This window comes from Rhinopithecus bieti, unplaced genomic scaffold (genome assembly GCF_001698545.2).
Source record: "Rhinopithecus bieti isolate Rb0 unplaced genomic scaffold, ASM169854v2 scaffold_33515, whole genome shotgun sequence".
In the NCBI taxonomy this organism is placed as follows: domain Eukaryota; kingdom Metazoa; phylum Chordata; class Mammalia; order Primates; family Cercopithecidae; genus Rhinopithecus; species Rhinopithecus bieti.
Genome location: NW_016814192.1, coordinates 185576 through 204168, shown reverse-complemented (window position 1 = coordinate 204168; position 18593 = coordinate 185576). Strand labels below are relative to the sequence as shown.

The window sequence follows — 18593 nt, the reverse complement described above, 5'->3', positions numbered from 1 at the left end:
ATCTTGACTCACTGCAGCCTCCGCCTCCTGGGTTCAAGTGATTCTCCTGCCTCAGCCTTCCGAGTAGCTGGGATTACAGGCGCTTAATTCTTTCTGCTTTGCTAATCAAAATCCACTGCTTTGAAGGCCCAGCTAAAGATCCATCTACTTTATGGTGTCGTCTCTGACTTATACCTTCCCATATATTTCTTGTTTAGCATATGTTTACTGAAAGCCTGCTATATGCAAAGAATTGTGTGACAGTAAGGAAAGGGGAGGGGAAATTAGGAAATAAAAGATGTGTGAGACATGGTAACTGCTCCTTAAATCTTATTCCTCTGTGAAGTGAATTAGATGCATTCTTAAATTTATTTTGTATTTGTATAATTTTAGATTTCCAAAAAAATACTAGAGTCAAACAGAGAATTCTTGGACACCTTCATCAAGATTTCCCAGATGGGCCCGGGCATGGTGGCTCACACCTGTAATCCCAGCACTTTGGGAGGCCAAGGTGGGCGGATCCCCTGAGGTCAGGAGTTCAAGACCAGCCTGGCCAACGTGGTGAAACCCCGCCTCTAAAAAATTAGTTGGGCATGGTGGTGCATGCCTGTAATCCCAGCTACTCGGGAAGCTGAGGCAGGAGAATCGCTTGAACCTGGGAGGCGGAGGTTGTGGAGCCAAGATTATGCCATTGCACTCCATCCTGGGCAACAAGAGCGAGACTCCATCTCAAAAAAAAAAAAAAAAAAAAATTTCCCAGATACTGCCATTTGTATAGCACTGTTTTTCAAACTGCGATATAGGGATCCTTTAGTAGATTATAAGAAATTAATTTAGTGGGCCATGACTACTTTTTTCCTTTTCCCCCCTTAGTTGTTGGCAATACTGAAACAAATTAGTATCTAAATGAAAATGGTAGGCCAGGCACAGTGGCGCACACCTGGAATCCCAGCACTTTGGGAGGCCAAGGTGGGAGGATTGCTTGAGTCCAGGAGGTGGAAACCAGCCTGGGCAACAGAACAAGACCCTGCCTCTACCAAAAAAAAAAAAAAAAAAAATTTAAAAATTGGCTGTGTGTAGTGGCATGAGCCTGTAGTTCCAACTACTTGGGAGGCTGAGGCAGGACGATCACTTGAGCCCAGGAGACTGAGGCTGCAATGAGCTATAATCATGCCACTGCCACTGCATTCCAGCCTGGGTGACACAGTGAGATCCTTTCACCAAAAAAAAAAAAAAAAGAAAATCAGAGCACATTATACATAATGAGAGTCATTACTACTTCATGAAGCAATAGTTTCAAGAGTGTGTGTGTGTTGTATAAACATGCATATGTGTGTGAGTGCCAGATTGTAATATAAATTGTGAGTCACAGTTATGAAAAGGTTGAAAGGCTACTACAAGGAGGCTTGAATTCCTGGAATGTTTAGTGCTTTCCCTATAGTATTGTCCTGGATTCTATGTTTTAGTGATGGTCAAACTTTCCAGAATAGTATGCCAGGTTTCACCTAATTCATGGTAGTACTATGTTTGTCAGTAAAACATTTTAATACTTAGAAAGATCATGTATCGAGTGAATCAACCATAGTTTACTTGAGTACATTATGTAAAATGTTTAAAATTATGATCATACCACTTTAGTGTGATCTTGTCCCCTTCCTGCCACATCTCATCTGTGCTCCTCGTTTTTCTTCTGACTTTGGGAGAAAGCTTCACCAGACTTAATTTTCCAGGAGCCTGCTAGTGTTTACTGATCTCTCAGTCAGTAGGAAATACAGGCCAAAATGCACTCAGGAAATAGAAATGGAGATGAATTAATAGCAGGAATGCTGAGCTCAGTCTTTGACAGGGCTGCTATCTTCTCCCATTGTTGACCAGACAAAAGCCCATCTCTTTGGACTTATATTGTGATTTAAATTTTATTAGAGTTCTTTTGAAAAAAAGTGATTTTGTTGTGTTGGTGGTTATTGCTACTTTTTTAAAAATTTGGGCAACACAGGCCAGGCGCGGTGGCTCATGCCTGTAATCCCAGCACTTTGGGAGGCCAAGGGAGGCCAAGGTGGCGGATCATGAGGTCAGGAGATCGAGACCATTCTGGCTAACACGGTGAAAACCCGTCTCTACTAAAAATACAAAAATAAAAAATAAAAAAAAATTAAAAAAATTCGCCGGGCGTGGTGGCAGGTGCCTGTAATCCTAGCTACTCAGGAGGTTGAAGCAGTAGAATGGCGTGAACCTAGGAGGCGGAGCTTGCAGTGAGCCGAGATCATGCCACTACACTCCAGCCTGGGTGACAGAGCAAGACTCCGTCTCAAAATAAATAAATAAATAAAATTTGGGCAACAAACTAATTTGGGATAAGTATATGGAAATAAGACTTTATAGAATGCCATTTCATGGACCATTTGCCAGTTGCCTCTTTTGGTCTGATTTATATACATTTAAATTTACGATAGACAACTTGATTTTCTTAAGGGCAGAGATTGTAACCGGATGTACTTGAATAGTTAAAGAGGTCTTTAAGTAGCATTTTAAGCAGCTGTAATTTTGCAAGTTGAAATTAAAACATAGTTTAATGCCAGATAACTATATAGTGGAACAAATTAATATTAATTACATTAAATAATTAATGTAATTATTTCAACTTCGAATCAGAAATTAAAGGAAACACTTCCCATATGAACCATAGGATTTTGAGCTTTATAGTTGATGAATATTTAAATTCAATTTTTCAGTTTCTACAAAAGATAAAAAATCTGGTGGGATTTTGATTGGGATAATGTTGTATCTGTAGGTAAATCAATTTGAGACATAAAGGAAAAGCCGGTTTGATTTTTTTTTTTTTTTTCTTTTTTTTTTTTGAGCGGAGTCTCGCTCTGCCGCCCGGCTGGAGTGGGGCTGTGGCGGATCTCAGCTCACTCAAGCTACGCCTCCCGGCGTTCAACGCCATTCTTCCTCTACCCTGCTCAGCCTCCCGAGGTAGCTGGGACTACGGCGCCCGCCACGCCTCGCCCGGGCTAATTTTTTTGTATTGTTTTAGTAGAGACGGGGTTTCAGCGTGTTTTAGCCACGGATGGTCTCGATCTCATGACCTCGTGATCCGCCCGTCTCGGGGCCTCCCAGAAGTGCTGGGATTAAGCAGGCTTGAGCCACCCGCGGCCCGGCCCCTGGATTTTTTTAATTAAGCTTTTATTTTGAATAATTATACATTCACATTACAGTTACTATGAAATAAGTACAGGGATTCGCTGTATGCCTACCCAGTTCCCCCAATGGTAACATCTTACCAAAGATGTAGAACATACCACGGTGAGGATATTTGGCATTTGTAGTGCAAGACACAGAGGATGTCTACCCACCATGAGGACTCCTCATGTTCGCTCTTTTTTTAGGGCACATTTGGCTGGCCGCCCTTAGCCTCTCTCTGTCCCTTATGCCTGGCAACCACTAATCTGTTCTACCATTTCTTTAGTGTTGCTGGTTTTCAAGGATGTTCTTGTTAAATGGAATCATATAGTTAGCGCTTTTTGAAATAGGGGGCGGGGGGGGGGGGGGGTGGGTGGCTTTATAGTCTAGCCTTAGCCTTCTTGAATTGGCTTTTTTTTTTTCACGTTAGCATGATTCACTGGTGTATTTATCTAAGGGTTTTTTGTTGTGTCAATAGTTTGTTCTTTTTTTTGTTGAGCATATTTATGGTATTAGTGTAGCCACAATTTTGTTTAACCATCTCACATGTTGAAGAACACTCTGGGTTTGTTTTGGGCATAATGAATTAAGCTGGCAAAACATTCCATACATGGTTTTTGTATGAATGTAATATAGAGTCTTCATTTTTCTGGGATAAATGCCCAAGAGTGCAGCTGGCTATGTCATATGGTAGTTAGCTGAATGTTTAGTTTTATAAGAGACTGCCAAGTGTTTTTCGTTTTTTCCATTGCGCCATCAGCAGTGTATGAATGGTCCAGTTTTTCTACATCCTTGCAAGCTTTTGGTATCTGTCATTATTTTGCTATGTTGACCTCATTCTGATAGTGTGTTAATGGCGGATCTCAGTTTTGATTTAATTGCATTGTCCTAATGGGCTAATGAATTGAATGGTCATCTCTTCATGCGCTTATTTGCTCATCTGTATATCCTCTTGCTGTAAGCATGTCTGCTTCAATGCCTTTTACTCCTTTTTCTAATTGGATTTTCTTTTGTTTCATTATTGTTGAGTTTTCCAAGTTGTTGTTTTTGAGACAGGGTGCTCCTGTTTTTGTCCAGACCTGGGGGCAATGGCACGATCTTGGTTCATTGGCAGCCTTGACCCACCTCAAACTCACAACTCCTCCCAACTCAGTCTCCTAAGTACGCTGAGATTGAAGGCATGCATCACCATGCTCGTTAACTTTTTTTATTTTTTTGGTTATTAGTATTTCTTTTGTAGAGCAGAGGTCTGTAATGTTGCCCAGACTGGTCTCAAACTCCTGGGCGACTACCTCAGCTTCCAAGTACTGGATTAATAGGTAGCGAGCGTTATGCCTGGCCAAAGTTCTTTATATTTTCCAGATTGTTAATTCATTTATCAGATAGATGTTTTAGCAATATTTCGCTGCTCACTCTGTAGCTTGGTCTTATTCATCTTCTAAAGTGGGCTTTCATGAAAAAAAAGGTTTTTATCATATTTGATGGAGCATCCAATTATCATTTTTTAGGGGCTTGTGTCACATGCCTCTGAGAAGTGTTTTGCCTAGCTCCAGGTGTCTACGATTTCTCACTGTGTTTTTTTTTCTAAGTTTTATATCTTTTATTTTAGCTTTAAGGAAATGACCAGTTTTGAGTTAAATTTGTGAAAGTATAGGTTTTAGGTCAAAGGTTTATTTATTTGTTGTTGCTGGATGCCCAGTTGCTCAGCATCATTTTTTTTGAGAAGTCGTGTTTCCTTCCTCCATTGTATTGCCTGGCCTGAGGTTTGTATAGGGATGGTGTTTGAATCTATAGATCAATTTGGGGAGACTTGATATCTTAAGAAAAAAACTATTGAATATTCTGTTTGATGAAGCATGGTGTATCTCTTGCATATTATTTTAGGTTCTCTATAATTTCTCTCAGCAGTGTTCGTGATAAATATTACACCATATTTTATTAAATTTACCTTGTAAAATTTTTAATATTTTTGAGGGCTATCCATAAAAGGATTGTCTTTAAATTCGTTTTCCCAGGTTTGTTTATTTTTAATTTATGGGATAGAAGATAAATGGATTTTTATATTTCCCCCCCTACATTATTATTCTAAGTCTTTTTTTTTTTTAACTTAATATTATTTTTTTATTTTACTTTATTTTTAATTTTTTGTTTCTTGGAGACCCGAGTTCTCCCCCAGGCTAGAGTTTTCGTGGCTCCCCCTCTGTTCTCAGCTTCACTGCAAACTCGCCTGCCATGGTTTCAAGGCAATTCTCCGCCCTCCGCCCTTCTGGAGTAGCATGAGATTATAGGGCCCACCGCACCACCCACACCCGGCTAGTTTTTTGGGGTATTTTTTTTAGGTAAGAGACGGGATTTTCGCTATGTTTGCCGCCCGCTGGTCTAGAACCCCTGCCCCGTCAGGTGATCCACCTGCCTCCCGACAAGCCTGAAGTGCTGGGGATTAAACGCCCGTGACAGCCACTGTGGGCGCCCTGCGCAAATTATTCGTTAGTTCCACCCTTCTTGTATTTACTTTAGGAATTTTCTACAAATGCGCTTCTGTCCCATGCCAAATAATTATGGATAGTTTTTTTACTTTTCCCTCTTTGCCTATTCCTTACTCTCCTTTTTTTTTATTTTGGTTTTGTTTCCGTTCCTCACTGCCCACACCTGGGGAAGTTAACAACCAGTAAAAAGTGATAAAATGTTATGAGCCAGGTTGCACTGGCTTTTTTTTCTTGATCTTTAGAAGGGAACTTTTTTTTTTTATACTAACATGTAAAATGTTTAAAAATTATCTTGTGTTTTTCAACCTGACTTAAGTTCCATTTTTGATTTGGACTAGGGAACCAATTTTTTTGTTGGTGTTTTTGTCAAGCAAGTTAATCCTTTTTTAATATTACCATTTAAATTTTTTTAAGAATAGAATGTTGGCCTTTTATATGTTTTGTTTTTTTGGACTTTTGAATAAGGAAGGAATCGAGGATTTGCTTTTTTGGAGAATTTTTCAAGAGTTCATTATAAATCTTTTTTAGAAGAATTTAAGAATTTAATAGTATTCTTCAGATTTCATCATATGTTATAATTGATTTGATTTGGTTTTTAATTAGGTAACGTATAGATGCAAGAACAACAAAATGATTGACAGTCTCAATTTTAAGAAGGACGGGGTAGCCTGTAGTTTTGTTTTTTTTCCTTCTTAGACCCAGGCAGCGGGATTTGGAACCCCTTGAAAAACAGCATGGAACTGTTAGCAGTTTTTTTATATATACGTGGACCGGAAAAGAGGAAAGACTATTTTGGGTGGTGGCATTTTTTGTTTTATATCTTTTTACGGTACAGTTTCTTCTTTGAGCCCTACATAGTACAGCTTTAAGACCGGTAAACTATATGTGGGTATTCTCTTATTATTTAGTTCCTCTTTTTATAATCACTTCCTCTCAGAGTGGTTCCAGTGGGTAATAATATTACACATATTTTATTAAATTTATCTTGTAAATTTTTAATATTTTTGAGGCTATCATAAAAGATTGTCTTTAACTTGGCTGGCACGGCTGGTGGCAGGCAGATCACTTGAGGTCAGGAGTTCGAGACCAGCCTAGTCATCATGGTGAAACCCCGTCTGTACGGAAAATATAAAAATTAGCTGGATGTGGTGGTACACTGTAATCCCAACTACTCTGGAGGCTGAGGCAGAATTGCTTGAGCCTGGGAGGTGGAGGTTGCAGTGAGCCGAGATCACTCCACTTTACTCCAGCCTGGGCAACAGAGCGAGACTGTCTCAAAAAAAAAGAAAAAAAGTGTTTAACTCTTATTATTTAATGTGAGGTTAAACAGTAGGGGGTCAAAGAGGAGAGACCTGTCAAATAAATTCAAGAGACATTCCCATTTTAATGGTGAACTAGATTTTAAAATTTAAAGTTTTAAAAGACATTATAGCTGGGTGCGATGGCTTACACCTGTAATCCCAGCACTTCGTGAGGCTGAGGTGACCGGATCATTTGAGGTCAGGAATTCAAGACCAGCCTGGTCAACATGGTGAAACCCCATGTCAACTAAATTTACAAATAAAATTAGCGGGTATGGTGGTGCGCACCTGTAATCCCAGCTACTCAGGAGGCTTGAGGCAGGAGAATTGCTTGAACCCAGGGGGCAGAGGTTGCAGTTAGCTGACATCATGCCACTGCACTCCAGCCTGGGCAACAAAGTGAGACTCCATCTCAAAAAAAAAAAAAAAAAAAAAAAGATGTTATAAATCAATATTGAAAATTGACGCTTTCAAGATGACAGCTGACAATGTAAGAACAAATCAAGTGTAGAAATAGACATGCTGTATGATTATTAATTTTCAAGTCATGGTGAATTGTAGATTAGTAACTCAGATGTATTTAATTAATAACAGTTGTGTGGAAAGCATTATATTTTATCTGAGAGTAATGAAGGATTCTCCAGTGGCCTACCTAATCTGAGTTGAGTGCCATAAACTCAATTTCAGCTTCTGCAGGTTAAAAACTAAATTTATTGGATGTCTTTCATAGCTGGCTGAAAAAAGAAAACAACAAAAACTGAATTCATATACACCTCAGCAAAGTTTTCTTTCTTTTTGTTATTGACTTAAAGCACTGGAGTGGTTAGCATGGGCCTTGTACTAAGTATTTTCCATGTATTATCTGATTTAGTTATTGTAATGACCTAAAGAGGTGAGAGCCATTGCCCATTTTATAAAAAAGAAATTGAGATTTAAGTAAGTTAATTTGTCTGAGTTACGAAGATAGAGAAGCAGAGATGGGCTTTTATTTTAGGAACCTGACTGCAAGCCTGGTCTTGATGTAAGTACTTTGCTTCTTAGTCTGTCTTTGTTATAGTTTTTTCTTTCTGTATATCCAGGTATTAACATGTCTTAGCAATTCTTTCAACATACTGGGAAATTGAAGTTGGGAAAGAGTAGGGGAAACCTCAAGAAATAATCCTGGGAATATGTTATTGGTAAATGTAGTAAAAACTAGTAGAGCACATAATAGTAAAATTATATTTTGATTTTGGAGAATTATTAAAAGTTTCAAAATCTAGAAATATATGTGATTTCTTATTTTTTTCAAAAGACATGAAAATTCTATATTTTAAAGCCATGTTTTAATAGAATTTCAATTCTTAAAATAAATGTCTACTCCTTTTGGAATGAATTTATATGCTTTATTATAAATAAATAGCTTTTGGGTTTCTTCTTGTCCCCTACCCCCAGCCAAACATTTATTTCAATTTCTGCAAGAAATGGCTTATAGGTAATATTTAGAAGGAATTATTTGCCGTTTGACTACTTTTACTATACTTCTTCTGCCTTTTTTTCTCTTCTTTCCCAGATGTGGTTCTAGTATTTAATATATATTTTTGACAAAAATTTTGATAGCAAAATTTAAGTGCTCAGAAATTCTTAAATCATGGATACTTGCTCTTGTATTTTTAGCTCCTTCTTGTAACCAGTTATCATTGGAGTAGGGAACAATGCTCCATTTATACCTTAGTCAGAGTCAGTGATAAAAGCACTTATACTGTGCCAACTATATGTTCAGAATATTGAGTTAAGCCCTATTCATGATTATGGATTTTTTTTTCTTTTCTTTTTTGAGACGGAGTCTTGCTCTTGCTCAGTTGCCCAGGCTGGAGTGCAATGGCATGATCTCAGCTCACCGTAACCTCCATCTCCCGGCTCCAAGCAGTTCTCCTGTCTCAGCCTTCTGAGTAGCTGGGATTACAGGTGTGCACCACCATACCCAGCTAATTTTTGTATTTTTAGTAGAGACGGGGTTTCATCGTATGGGTCAGGCTGGTCTCGAACTCCTGACCTCATGATCCACCTGCCTCGGCCCCCCCAGAGTGCTGGGATTACAGGCGTGACCCACCGCACCAGCATGGATTTTTTTCTTTATTTACAAATCTAAATAGGAATACATAATAAAATACATGAATATCTTAAACTTTCAGAAGCTTTGCCATATGAAATATTAGAATGATAACAAACCTAGAAATAAAGTATTTCCTATATGCTTCAAGGAAAATAGTCGTCAGAAGTTTTACATTTAATTATGAGGGAAAGGCTTGAAGGTATTTCAGTTACAGAGCTGATTGATTTGGCAAAATAACATTAAAGAGTTATCTGATATTGCACCAACCTCTGTGTCTTCCTGTTCCATTAGATAGCCATGGCATCAGTATAGAGGGGGCACTGAAGGATTCAGCTAGAAGTGTCAGTATATAATAAAGGACTCTGAATCTATTTGGGATTTGTTGAGAAAAAATAAAGGACTAATTAGGATAAACTTAAACTAGAAAGACATTTTTAGAATATGATAATTGATATTTATAACTGAGATAAAGTGCTCAATAAAAGGTTAAATTATATTGATTACACTCTTTACTAAGATGGGGAATGTATAATGTACTGTTTAAAAAGAGTTTATTTAGAAATGGTAGAAACTTATTTGGAAAAGTTACTACCTGAAAAAAATATAACGATGTGACATGCCACCTTATGTAATCATGTGACAAATGTGTCTTTACCATGAAAATGTTATATATATAATATTAAAAATATTAATAGATAGAGATTTCGGTGGATATGGGATTTGTCTTTGCTGTGGTTCTAGGTTACAGAGCAATCTTAAACGTTTCCAACGGTTTCCCCTAAAATTAAAGGTTCTATTAACGCATGTCTCTCTGCTTTCTAGCATATCACTAGATACTATTTTACCTAATGTTTTGCCACAGCATTTGTGAGGGTCATTAACTAGCTTTTAAGCCTCTTGGTCATTCTACTGATAAGCCATTGCTACATGCCGTAATATCATGTGTAATATCCCAGTGTAAATTTGGAATTTGGTATTGGTTATGATGTAAGTTTGGCTGCTTATAAGAAATCTCAAAAGAACAGTGACTTAAACGATTGTTTTCTCTCATGTAAAATCTGAGTTTGTGTGATTTTTCTCTGCTCTGTGAGTTAATCTCAGACAGCTTTTTTTCTTTTGTCTTCTCTGCCATTCCTAGGATGTGGCCTTCCATTCACATGGTATAAGATGATTTATACTGCCGGGCGCGGTGGCTCATGCCTGTAATCCCAGCACTTTGGGAGGCTGAGGTGGGCAGATCATGAGGTCAGGAGATCAAGACCAGCCTGGCTAACATGGTGAAACCCCGTCTCTACCAAAAAATACAAAACATTAGCTGGACATGGTGGCCATGGTCAGAGATTACCAGTGACTTCTAACCAACAAAATTTATGGCCTTTTTCAGGCTTCTTTCTCCTCAAAGTCTCTGTAGTTTGATATTGAAACAGTCTTTTCTTTTGGCCTCCATGATACTGTAAAGGAAACTAAACTAAACTTCTTCCAAACTTAGTTCTTAGTTGATATGGACTCTCGTACCACAAGACAGGTTTACAAGAGAAAAGCACACAAGTTTATTAATGCGTGCCGCACACCACATGAGAAACCCCAATGAAAAGTAACTCAGGCCGGGCGCGGTGGCTCAAGCCTGTAATCCCAGCACTTTGGGAGGCCGAGACGGGCGGATCACGAGGTCAGGAGATCGAGACCAACCTGGCTAACACCGTGAAACCCCGTCTCTACTAAAAAATACAAAAAAATAGCCGGGCGAGGTGGCGGGCGCCTGTAGTCCCAGCTACTCGGGAGGCTGAGGCAGGAGAATGGCGTAAACCCGGGAGGCGGAGCTTGCAGTGAGCTGAGATCCGGCCACTGCACTCCAGCCTGGGTGACAGAGTGAGACTATGTCTCAAAAAAAAAAAAAAAAAGTAACTCAAAACAGTGGCTTAGAACTCAACTTATATAGCATCTTCAACAAAGAACAATAAATTTGTAGAGAAATGACAGGACAAACGAAAGTGATTTTAGGTTTCCAAGGACAGGAAAGGAGTAAGGTTTGCAGATTCCTCTGGTGCTGTCACTGAGCCAGTAAGAGTACAGGTTATCTCCAGTGAAGCAAAATTTATATTCTGTAGTTAGGCAGAAAACAGGGAGGACAGAGAAAAAACGTTTCCTCCATTTACTGCTTCTCTCTCTCTCTCTCTCTTTTTTTTTTTTTTTTTGAGACAGTCTTGTTCTGTCCTACAGGCTGGAGTGCAGTGGCATGATCTCGGCTCACTGCAGCCTCCATGTCCTGGGCTCAAGCCGTCCTCCCACTTCAGCCCTTCACGTAGCTGGGACCACAGGTGTGTGCCACCACTCCTGGTACTTTTTTTTTTTTTTGTATTTTTTGTAGAGATGGGGTTTTGCTATGCTGCCCAGGCTAGTCTTGAACTCCTGAACTCAAGGGATCGACTTGCCTTGGCCTCCCAAAGTGCTGGGATTATAGGCATGAGCCACCACACCTGGCCTGCACTAAGCTTTTTACGTATGTTATCTCCATTAATTTTTAACTATGAGTTAGTGGCCCAATTCCCATTTTGCAGGTGAGTTAAGTTGACATAATAGAAAGTAACTTGCACAAATTCACACAACTACCAGGTACTGGAGCTGGGATTCTAATTCAATTTTCTGTCTTTACAGTCCTTGATTTTAACAACTCTAATATACAGCTCATTAACATCTTACACTAATTATATGTAAAACCACATTTCTTGAATGAGACCCTCTCTTAATGTTATCATCTTATTATTTATATTAGTCTTTCACTTACTATCTTTTTGTTCCATAGTCCTGTTAGATTTTCATTAGCAATTGAAAAAAAATTTGTTTTTAAAAATGTATGAGGTTTTTTTTGTTTTGTTTTGTTTTCTTGAGATAGAGAGTCGCTCTGTTGCCCAGTCTGGAGTGCAGTGGCGTGATCTTGGGTCATGGAGTGCAGTGACGTGATCTCAGGTCACTGCAATCTCTGCCTCCTGGGTTCAAATGATTCTCCTACCTCAGCTTCCTGAGTAGCTAGGATTACGGGTGTGAGCCACTACGCCTGGCTAATTTTTGCATTTTTGGTAGAGATGGGGTTTCAACATATTGGCCAGTCTGGTCTTGAACCCCTGACATCAAGTGATCCACCAGCCTTGACCTCCCAAAGTGCTAGGATTATAGGCATGAGCCACCATGCCTGGCCAGTTCTTTTTTTTTCCTATGAGGCAGGGTGTTACTCTGTTACCCAGGCTGGAGTGCAGTGGCGTAATCTTGGCTCACTGCAGCATCAACCTCCTGGGCTCAAGTGATCCTCCTGCCTCAGCTTTTCAAGTAACTGGGACCACAGGCATGCACCACCACACTTAGCTAATTTTTTTTTTTTTAAGAAACAGAGCCTCATTTTATTGCCTAGGCTGGTCTCAAACTCATAGACTCAAGTGATTCTCCCATCTTTGTCTCCCAAAGTGTTGGGATTACAGGCATGAGCCATTCCACCTGGCCCAGGAATTTCCAATTTCCACTTGTGCTCCAGAGTTTAGCTCCTTATTGCCAGTTCATCTTACAGTGATTGGAATTCATATTTAGCAAAGATAGGGTGAAAGTTTTAAAATCTGACCGTTGCAATTTTTACCATCTAAGTTGATCTCCGTTTTAAACTTCCCATCTGAGTTTAAATCAGTCTCCTTGTGTTTTTTACTTTTAATTTTCTCTGTTTTAAAAACACTCTGTTTCATCTTCATTTAAATCTGAAGTCCAATTGCATAGTCTTGATTATTACTCACAGAAGATTCCTATCATTTCTGACATATTTTCTATTTTCTGTAATCTCATTTGGCCTTTAATATGCTCTTTCATATTTCTGGTTAACTGTTCATGTCTGTACTTTTTTTCTTTTCTTTCTAACTGAATTGTAAATTCCTTGAAGTCAGAGTTTTTTGTTTTTTTTGTTTGTTTGTTTGAGGCGGAGTCTCGCTCTGTTGCCCAGGCTGGAGTGCAGTGACATGATCTCGGCTCACTGCAACCTCCGCTTCCTGGGTTCAAGCAATTCTCTGCCTCAGCCTCCTGAGTAGCTGGGATTACGGGCACTCACCACCAAGCCCGACTAATTCTTTTGTATTTTTGGTAAAGACGGGGTTTCACCATCTTGGCCAAGCTGGTCTTGAACTCCTGACCTCGTGATCCACCCACCTTGGCCTCCTAAAGTGCTGGGATTACAAGCATGAGCCACCATGCTTGGGCCTGGCCCAGAGTTAGTTTTTACACTTCTTTGTAGTTCCTATGTTTAGCAGCTAGTATGATGCTAGGAACATTTTAGATGATTGACACATTCAATGAATGGGTGTTATTACTTTGATATTTGTCCTTTTGGGATTTAGAAAAAAATTGATAATAAATATTACCAATAGAACTTAAACCACCATGGAATGATCTTGGAAGTAACCTTTTCAAGTATTATATTGAAGAGATTAAGTAGATGGTTAGTTTTAATCGTTTACTATATATTTTCATCTTATATTTAAAAAATAACATTTTCTTTTCCCCACCCCACTTTCTTTCTTTATTTTGTTTTGGCAGCCGATTCGAAGACAGTCTCTTACACCTCCTCCTCAGAACACTATTACATGGGAAGAATATATATCTGCTGAAAATGGAAAGTAAGTTTTTTTGTTGTTTATGTATTATTTGACTTTTAGAAAGAATAATTTGTAAAAACTGAATATGTGAATATTTAGGTGTAAAATTATTTTGGAGAGAATTATTGATATATTTTGACTGAAGCAATTCTTCTATCTTTTAAAAATATGGATTAAGTATAATAAGGACAAAGTGTCCCAAATTATGTAAACTCTTGCAAATGGTTGTAGATCTTTCTTTCTGTATCCCTCCTGTCAATTTATACACACCTAAAAAACTAAAGGACACTGTTCTAAGGAAATAGGATGTAGGAAATTGCATAGGACAGTTGCTTATTTGAGATTTCCCATTGTATGATGAGCTTTTCTATTTTGTGATTATCCTGATTTTTTAGCATAGTGTGCAAGGCCATTCATTATTTATCTTCTTTTTTGCCTTTCCAAGCTCCTCACCTGTCGTTATCCTTTAGTTTCAACCTGTGCTAGACTACTCACCATCCTTCCATAGGACCTTTGCTGATGTAATATTACTAACAGTAGAGTGCCTACCACATAGCTCATACTCAGTTTATATTTATTGACTGAAAGAATGATGAATGAATAAAGAAAGGGTTTATTTTTAATAAATGGATAAGTAAAAAGTGTATCCTGGTCAACCATTATTTCCTTTTGGTGGAGAATAAAATATAAAATATTACTTTCCTGCTCCTGTTTAGGAAGGAGTTGTCATTTTTTTTCTTATTGAAAGTTTTGTTGTATTTTTCTAATTTCTCCAAGATGTTTCCATCTTAATATTTTTATAGTTTTTTTTTTGGGGGGGATGGAGTCTCACTCTGTTGCCTAGGCTGGAGTGCAGTGGGTGTGATCTCGGCTCACTGCAACCTCCGCATCCCAGGTTCAAGCCATTCTCTCACCTCAGCCTCCCGAGTGGCTGGGATTACAGGTGCGCTCCACCATGCCCACCTAATTTTTGTATTTTTTTTTTTTGAGACTGAGTCTCGCTCTGTCGCCCAGGCTGGAGTGCAGTGGCCGGATCTCAGCTCACTGCAAGCTCCACCTCCCGGGTTCACGCCATTCTCCTGCCTCAGCCTCCCGAGTAGCTGGGACTACAGGTGCCCGCCACCTCGCCCGGCTAATTTTTTGTATTTTTTAGTAGAGACGGGGTTTCGCCATGTTGGTCAGGCTGGTCTCAAACTCATGGGCTCGAGTGATCCACCTGCCTCGGCTTCTCAAATGCTGGGATTACAGCTGTGAGCCACTGTGCCTCACCTTAATATTTTATAGCGTTAAACAAAATTTATGAGCGGATTGTTGTATTAGATTAGCCTCCTGCATGCACTAGGCACCAGCAGACCATACCAAACCAGAATGTAGTTACTTCTGCTAAGTACTACATAGTTAAACTGAACTTTGAAATGGGCCAGTTTAAAAAGAAAAAAAAGGACATTCCAGGCAACCTGAGTCAGCATAGTAATGAAGTCTTCTGTTTTTTTAACTGTATAAGGAAAGCAACTTTGAAATAACCAGATCACCTTCTTTCCCCACTGTTTCTACTTCAGCCCTTTTCAGTCTGTAAAGATAACCTCCTCTGTTCAGCTTATTGGAATGCTCATTCTACTTCACAGAATTAGGTACTGTCCTGTGCTAGAACTGCAAATAAAAGCCAATTAGATCTTTATGCTAAATTGATAATTTTTTTTTGATAATAGTTAATATAGAATTCCTTATTCTTCACAATATTTCTTATTAATCAGTGAAGAGACTGCAATATACAGTATAGAAGCTGAATTGAATAAGTGGCTTTAAAGATATACAATGATACCTTAAAATTTTTTTACTAATGATTTTCTTTATTCCTAAAAGTAGTGATTATTAAAATTATATTCAATGTGAAATTAGTTTAGATCTGATAATTTCTGAACTTTTACTCTTTGCTATTCTTTTTTATTGCCCTTGTCTTAATTTCTTATGCATATCTTATTCTCTTTTAGCATAATTTTATTTCTACAGACAGTAAGAAAAATTGAAATATTAATGAATGTTATTGAAAGATGACAGATGCTTCTTAGGAAAGTGATAGACTATGGAAAAAGTTTCCTAACTTTTTTTTTTCCTCCCATTTTAGAGCTCCTCATCTGGGTAGAGAATTGGTGTGCAAAGAGAGTAAGAAAACGTTTAAAGCTACGATAGCCATGAGCCAGGAATTTCCCTTAGGGATAGAGTTGTAAGTTTGTTACTAACTACAAATGTTTATGAAAGAAACTATTAAACCCTAACGGCTGTAATAATATTTGCACCCCAGTGGTGCATTTGAGACCTTTGAAATGAAAAGCAAATAGCCATTGCCTTGATAGTGTGTGCACCGTTCTGGAAATTTTCTGGTTTGCAACAGTATTGAGTTTTGCTGCTTTCATCAGATACATTTTTGAGTAGATTTTTTTTTTTTTTTTGTAAAAAGATAGAGTCTTGCTGTGTTGCCCAGGCTGGAGTGCAGTGGCACAATCTCGGCTCACTGCAACCTCCGCCTTCTGGGTTCAAGCGATTCTCCTGCCGCAGCCTCTCGAGTAGCTGGGATTACAGGTGCCCACCACCACACCCAGCTAATTTTTGTATTTTTAGTAGAGATGAAGTTTCACCATGTTGGCCAGGCTGGCCTCGAACTCCTGACCTCAGGTGATCCACCCACCTCACCTTCCCAAAGTGCTGGGATTATAGGTGCAAACCACCATGCCCAGCCGAGTAGGTTATTTACATTATAAAAGTAATACATGAATACATGCTTGTTTTTAAAAAAAATAAAAAAGTATGGAAATTTACAGAATAAAATGTGATGTTTTAGCACATCAGTAGTTAATGATTATTTGGTGTATTTTGACTAGAGTTATCCGTATTTTGCATTTTTTAAAATAAAATGGGGAATCGTTCATGTTTTGTTCTGTGTGTTTCTTGTTTTCATTTAAAAGTGAGTGTATCTTGGCTGGGCATGGTGGCTCATGCCTGTAATACCAGTACTTTGGGAGGGTAAGGCGGGCGGATCACCTGAGGTCACGAGTTTGAGATCTGCCTGGCCAACGTGGTGAAACCCTATCTCTACTAAAAATATAAAAATTAGCTAGGCATATGGCGCGTGCCTGTAAAACCAGCAACTAGGGAGGCTGAGGCAGGAGAATTGCTTGAACCAAGGAGGCAGAAGTTGCAGTGAGCCAGTATCGCACCACTTTACTCTAGCCTGGGTGACAAAGGAGACTCCATCTCAAAAAAAGAAAAGAAAAAATGAGTGTGTCTTGAAGTTTTACAGTGATTATATTTTCGTCTATTCTTTTTCCTTGATATTTTGTAGTGTTGATATACTGTTTATCATTCATTTACTGATAAACATTTTGGTTATTTGTAGTTTGTCACCATTTTCAACAATATTCTGGTAAACATATTGAATATATCGTCTCAAACATGTACTCATTGGATGCTCCTTTTTAAAAATATTCAATTTGGAAAAATGACTGGAATGAGAGATGGGTAGCAAGAACTGACTGATACGACAATAGTTTTAGGCTCCTCACTAAAGTGGGAGGGAGGAGATGAAGCACTGGGCTATTTTCCTTACTAGTTCCTTCCCTTTCAAATCTGGCCTAATGCATTAATTTTTTTAACGGCCTAATACATTTTTAAAAAATGATTGGAGAAGAGAGCAGGGTGCATATTTTTTTAAAAAAGTATGTACATACCTGAGCTTTCCCCATACCTAGGCTTTAGAAAATTAGATAGAATGTTCTGTACAGTCTTCAAGTTATGTCAGAGATAGGTAAGTGTCAGAAAATGTGGAGAGTTAGCTACACATACAGATCTGCCATAATTTGTCATATCTAGGACCCGATTGACTCAATGATGCACCAATTTTATTTTATTATTTATTTATTTATTTTGAGACAGAGTCTCACTCTGTTGCTGAGGCTGGAGTGCAGTGGTGCAATCTCGGCTCACTGCAACCTCTGTCTCCCACGTTCAAGTGATCCTCCTGCCTCAGCCTCCCAATTAGCTGGGACTACAGGCATGTGTGCGCTACCACGCCTGGATAATTTTTGTATTTTTAGTAGAGATGGGGTTCACCATGTTGGCCAGGCTGGTCTCAAACTCTTGACCTCCGGTGATCTGTCCACCTGGGCCTCTCAAAGTGCTGGGATTATAGGTGTGAGCCACCACACCTGGCCAAAGATTCACCAATTTTATATTCTACTTACTAATAAAGGTGAAAATTGCAGCAAATATTAAGATGTCATCAATTTTAGGAGTTATCCTAATTTCAGATATGTTATATGAAAAAAAGAATATCTTAGAATTTATAAAATGTGGCAGTTATAACTACTCCTGAAAAAGAAAATGAAATGAGGAGTCGGGCACTGTGGCGCACGCCTGTAATCCCGGCACTTTCAGAGGCTGAGGCGGGTGGATCACCTGAAGTCGGGAGTTTGAGACCAGCCTGACCAACATGGAGAAACCCTGTCTCTATTAAAAATACAAAATTAGCCAGGAGTGGTGGTACGTGCCTGTAATCCCAGCTACTCGGGAGGCTGAGACAATTGCTTGAACCCAGGAGGCAGAGTTCGCATTGAGCCGACATCACGCCATTGCACTCCAGCCTGGGCAACAAGTGTGAAACTCCATCTCAAAAAAAAAAAAAAAGAAAGAAAGAAAGAAAATGGAACACAGCATACAAATGCCAAAGAATTTGTTCTAAAAGGTCAAAAAAAAAAAAGAAAAAGAAAATTACGTATATATGCCATAGAAAACAAGAAAGAACACGAAATCAGTAAAGTAGATCTTTCTGAGATGAGAATGCAAGACAGTAAAATGAAATGAAAAGGAAATTGTAAAGCTGAGGAAATAAACTGAGCACTAAATGACACTATTACAAAATAAATAC

The 18593-nt window shown here is 38.7% G+C and overlaps 1 protein-coding gene across 1 annotated transcript in view; it reads left to right on the top strand.

The window, feature by feature from the left end:
* ANKRD13C (ankyrin repeat domain 13C) overlaps window positions 1–18593 on the top strand; it is a 90579-nt gene that overhangs the window by 60789 nt on the left and 11197 nt on the right. Inside the window, 2 exon segments of the mRNA XM_017849967.1 lie at window positions 13614–13693; window positions 15798–15896. Of these exon segments, the coding sequence (XP_017705456.1) occupies window positions 13614–13693; window positions 15798–15896 (179 nt within the window).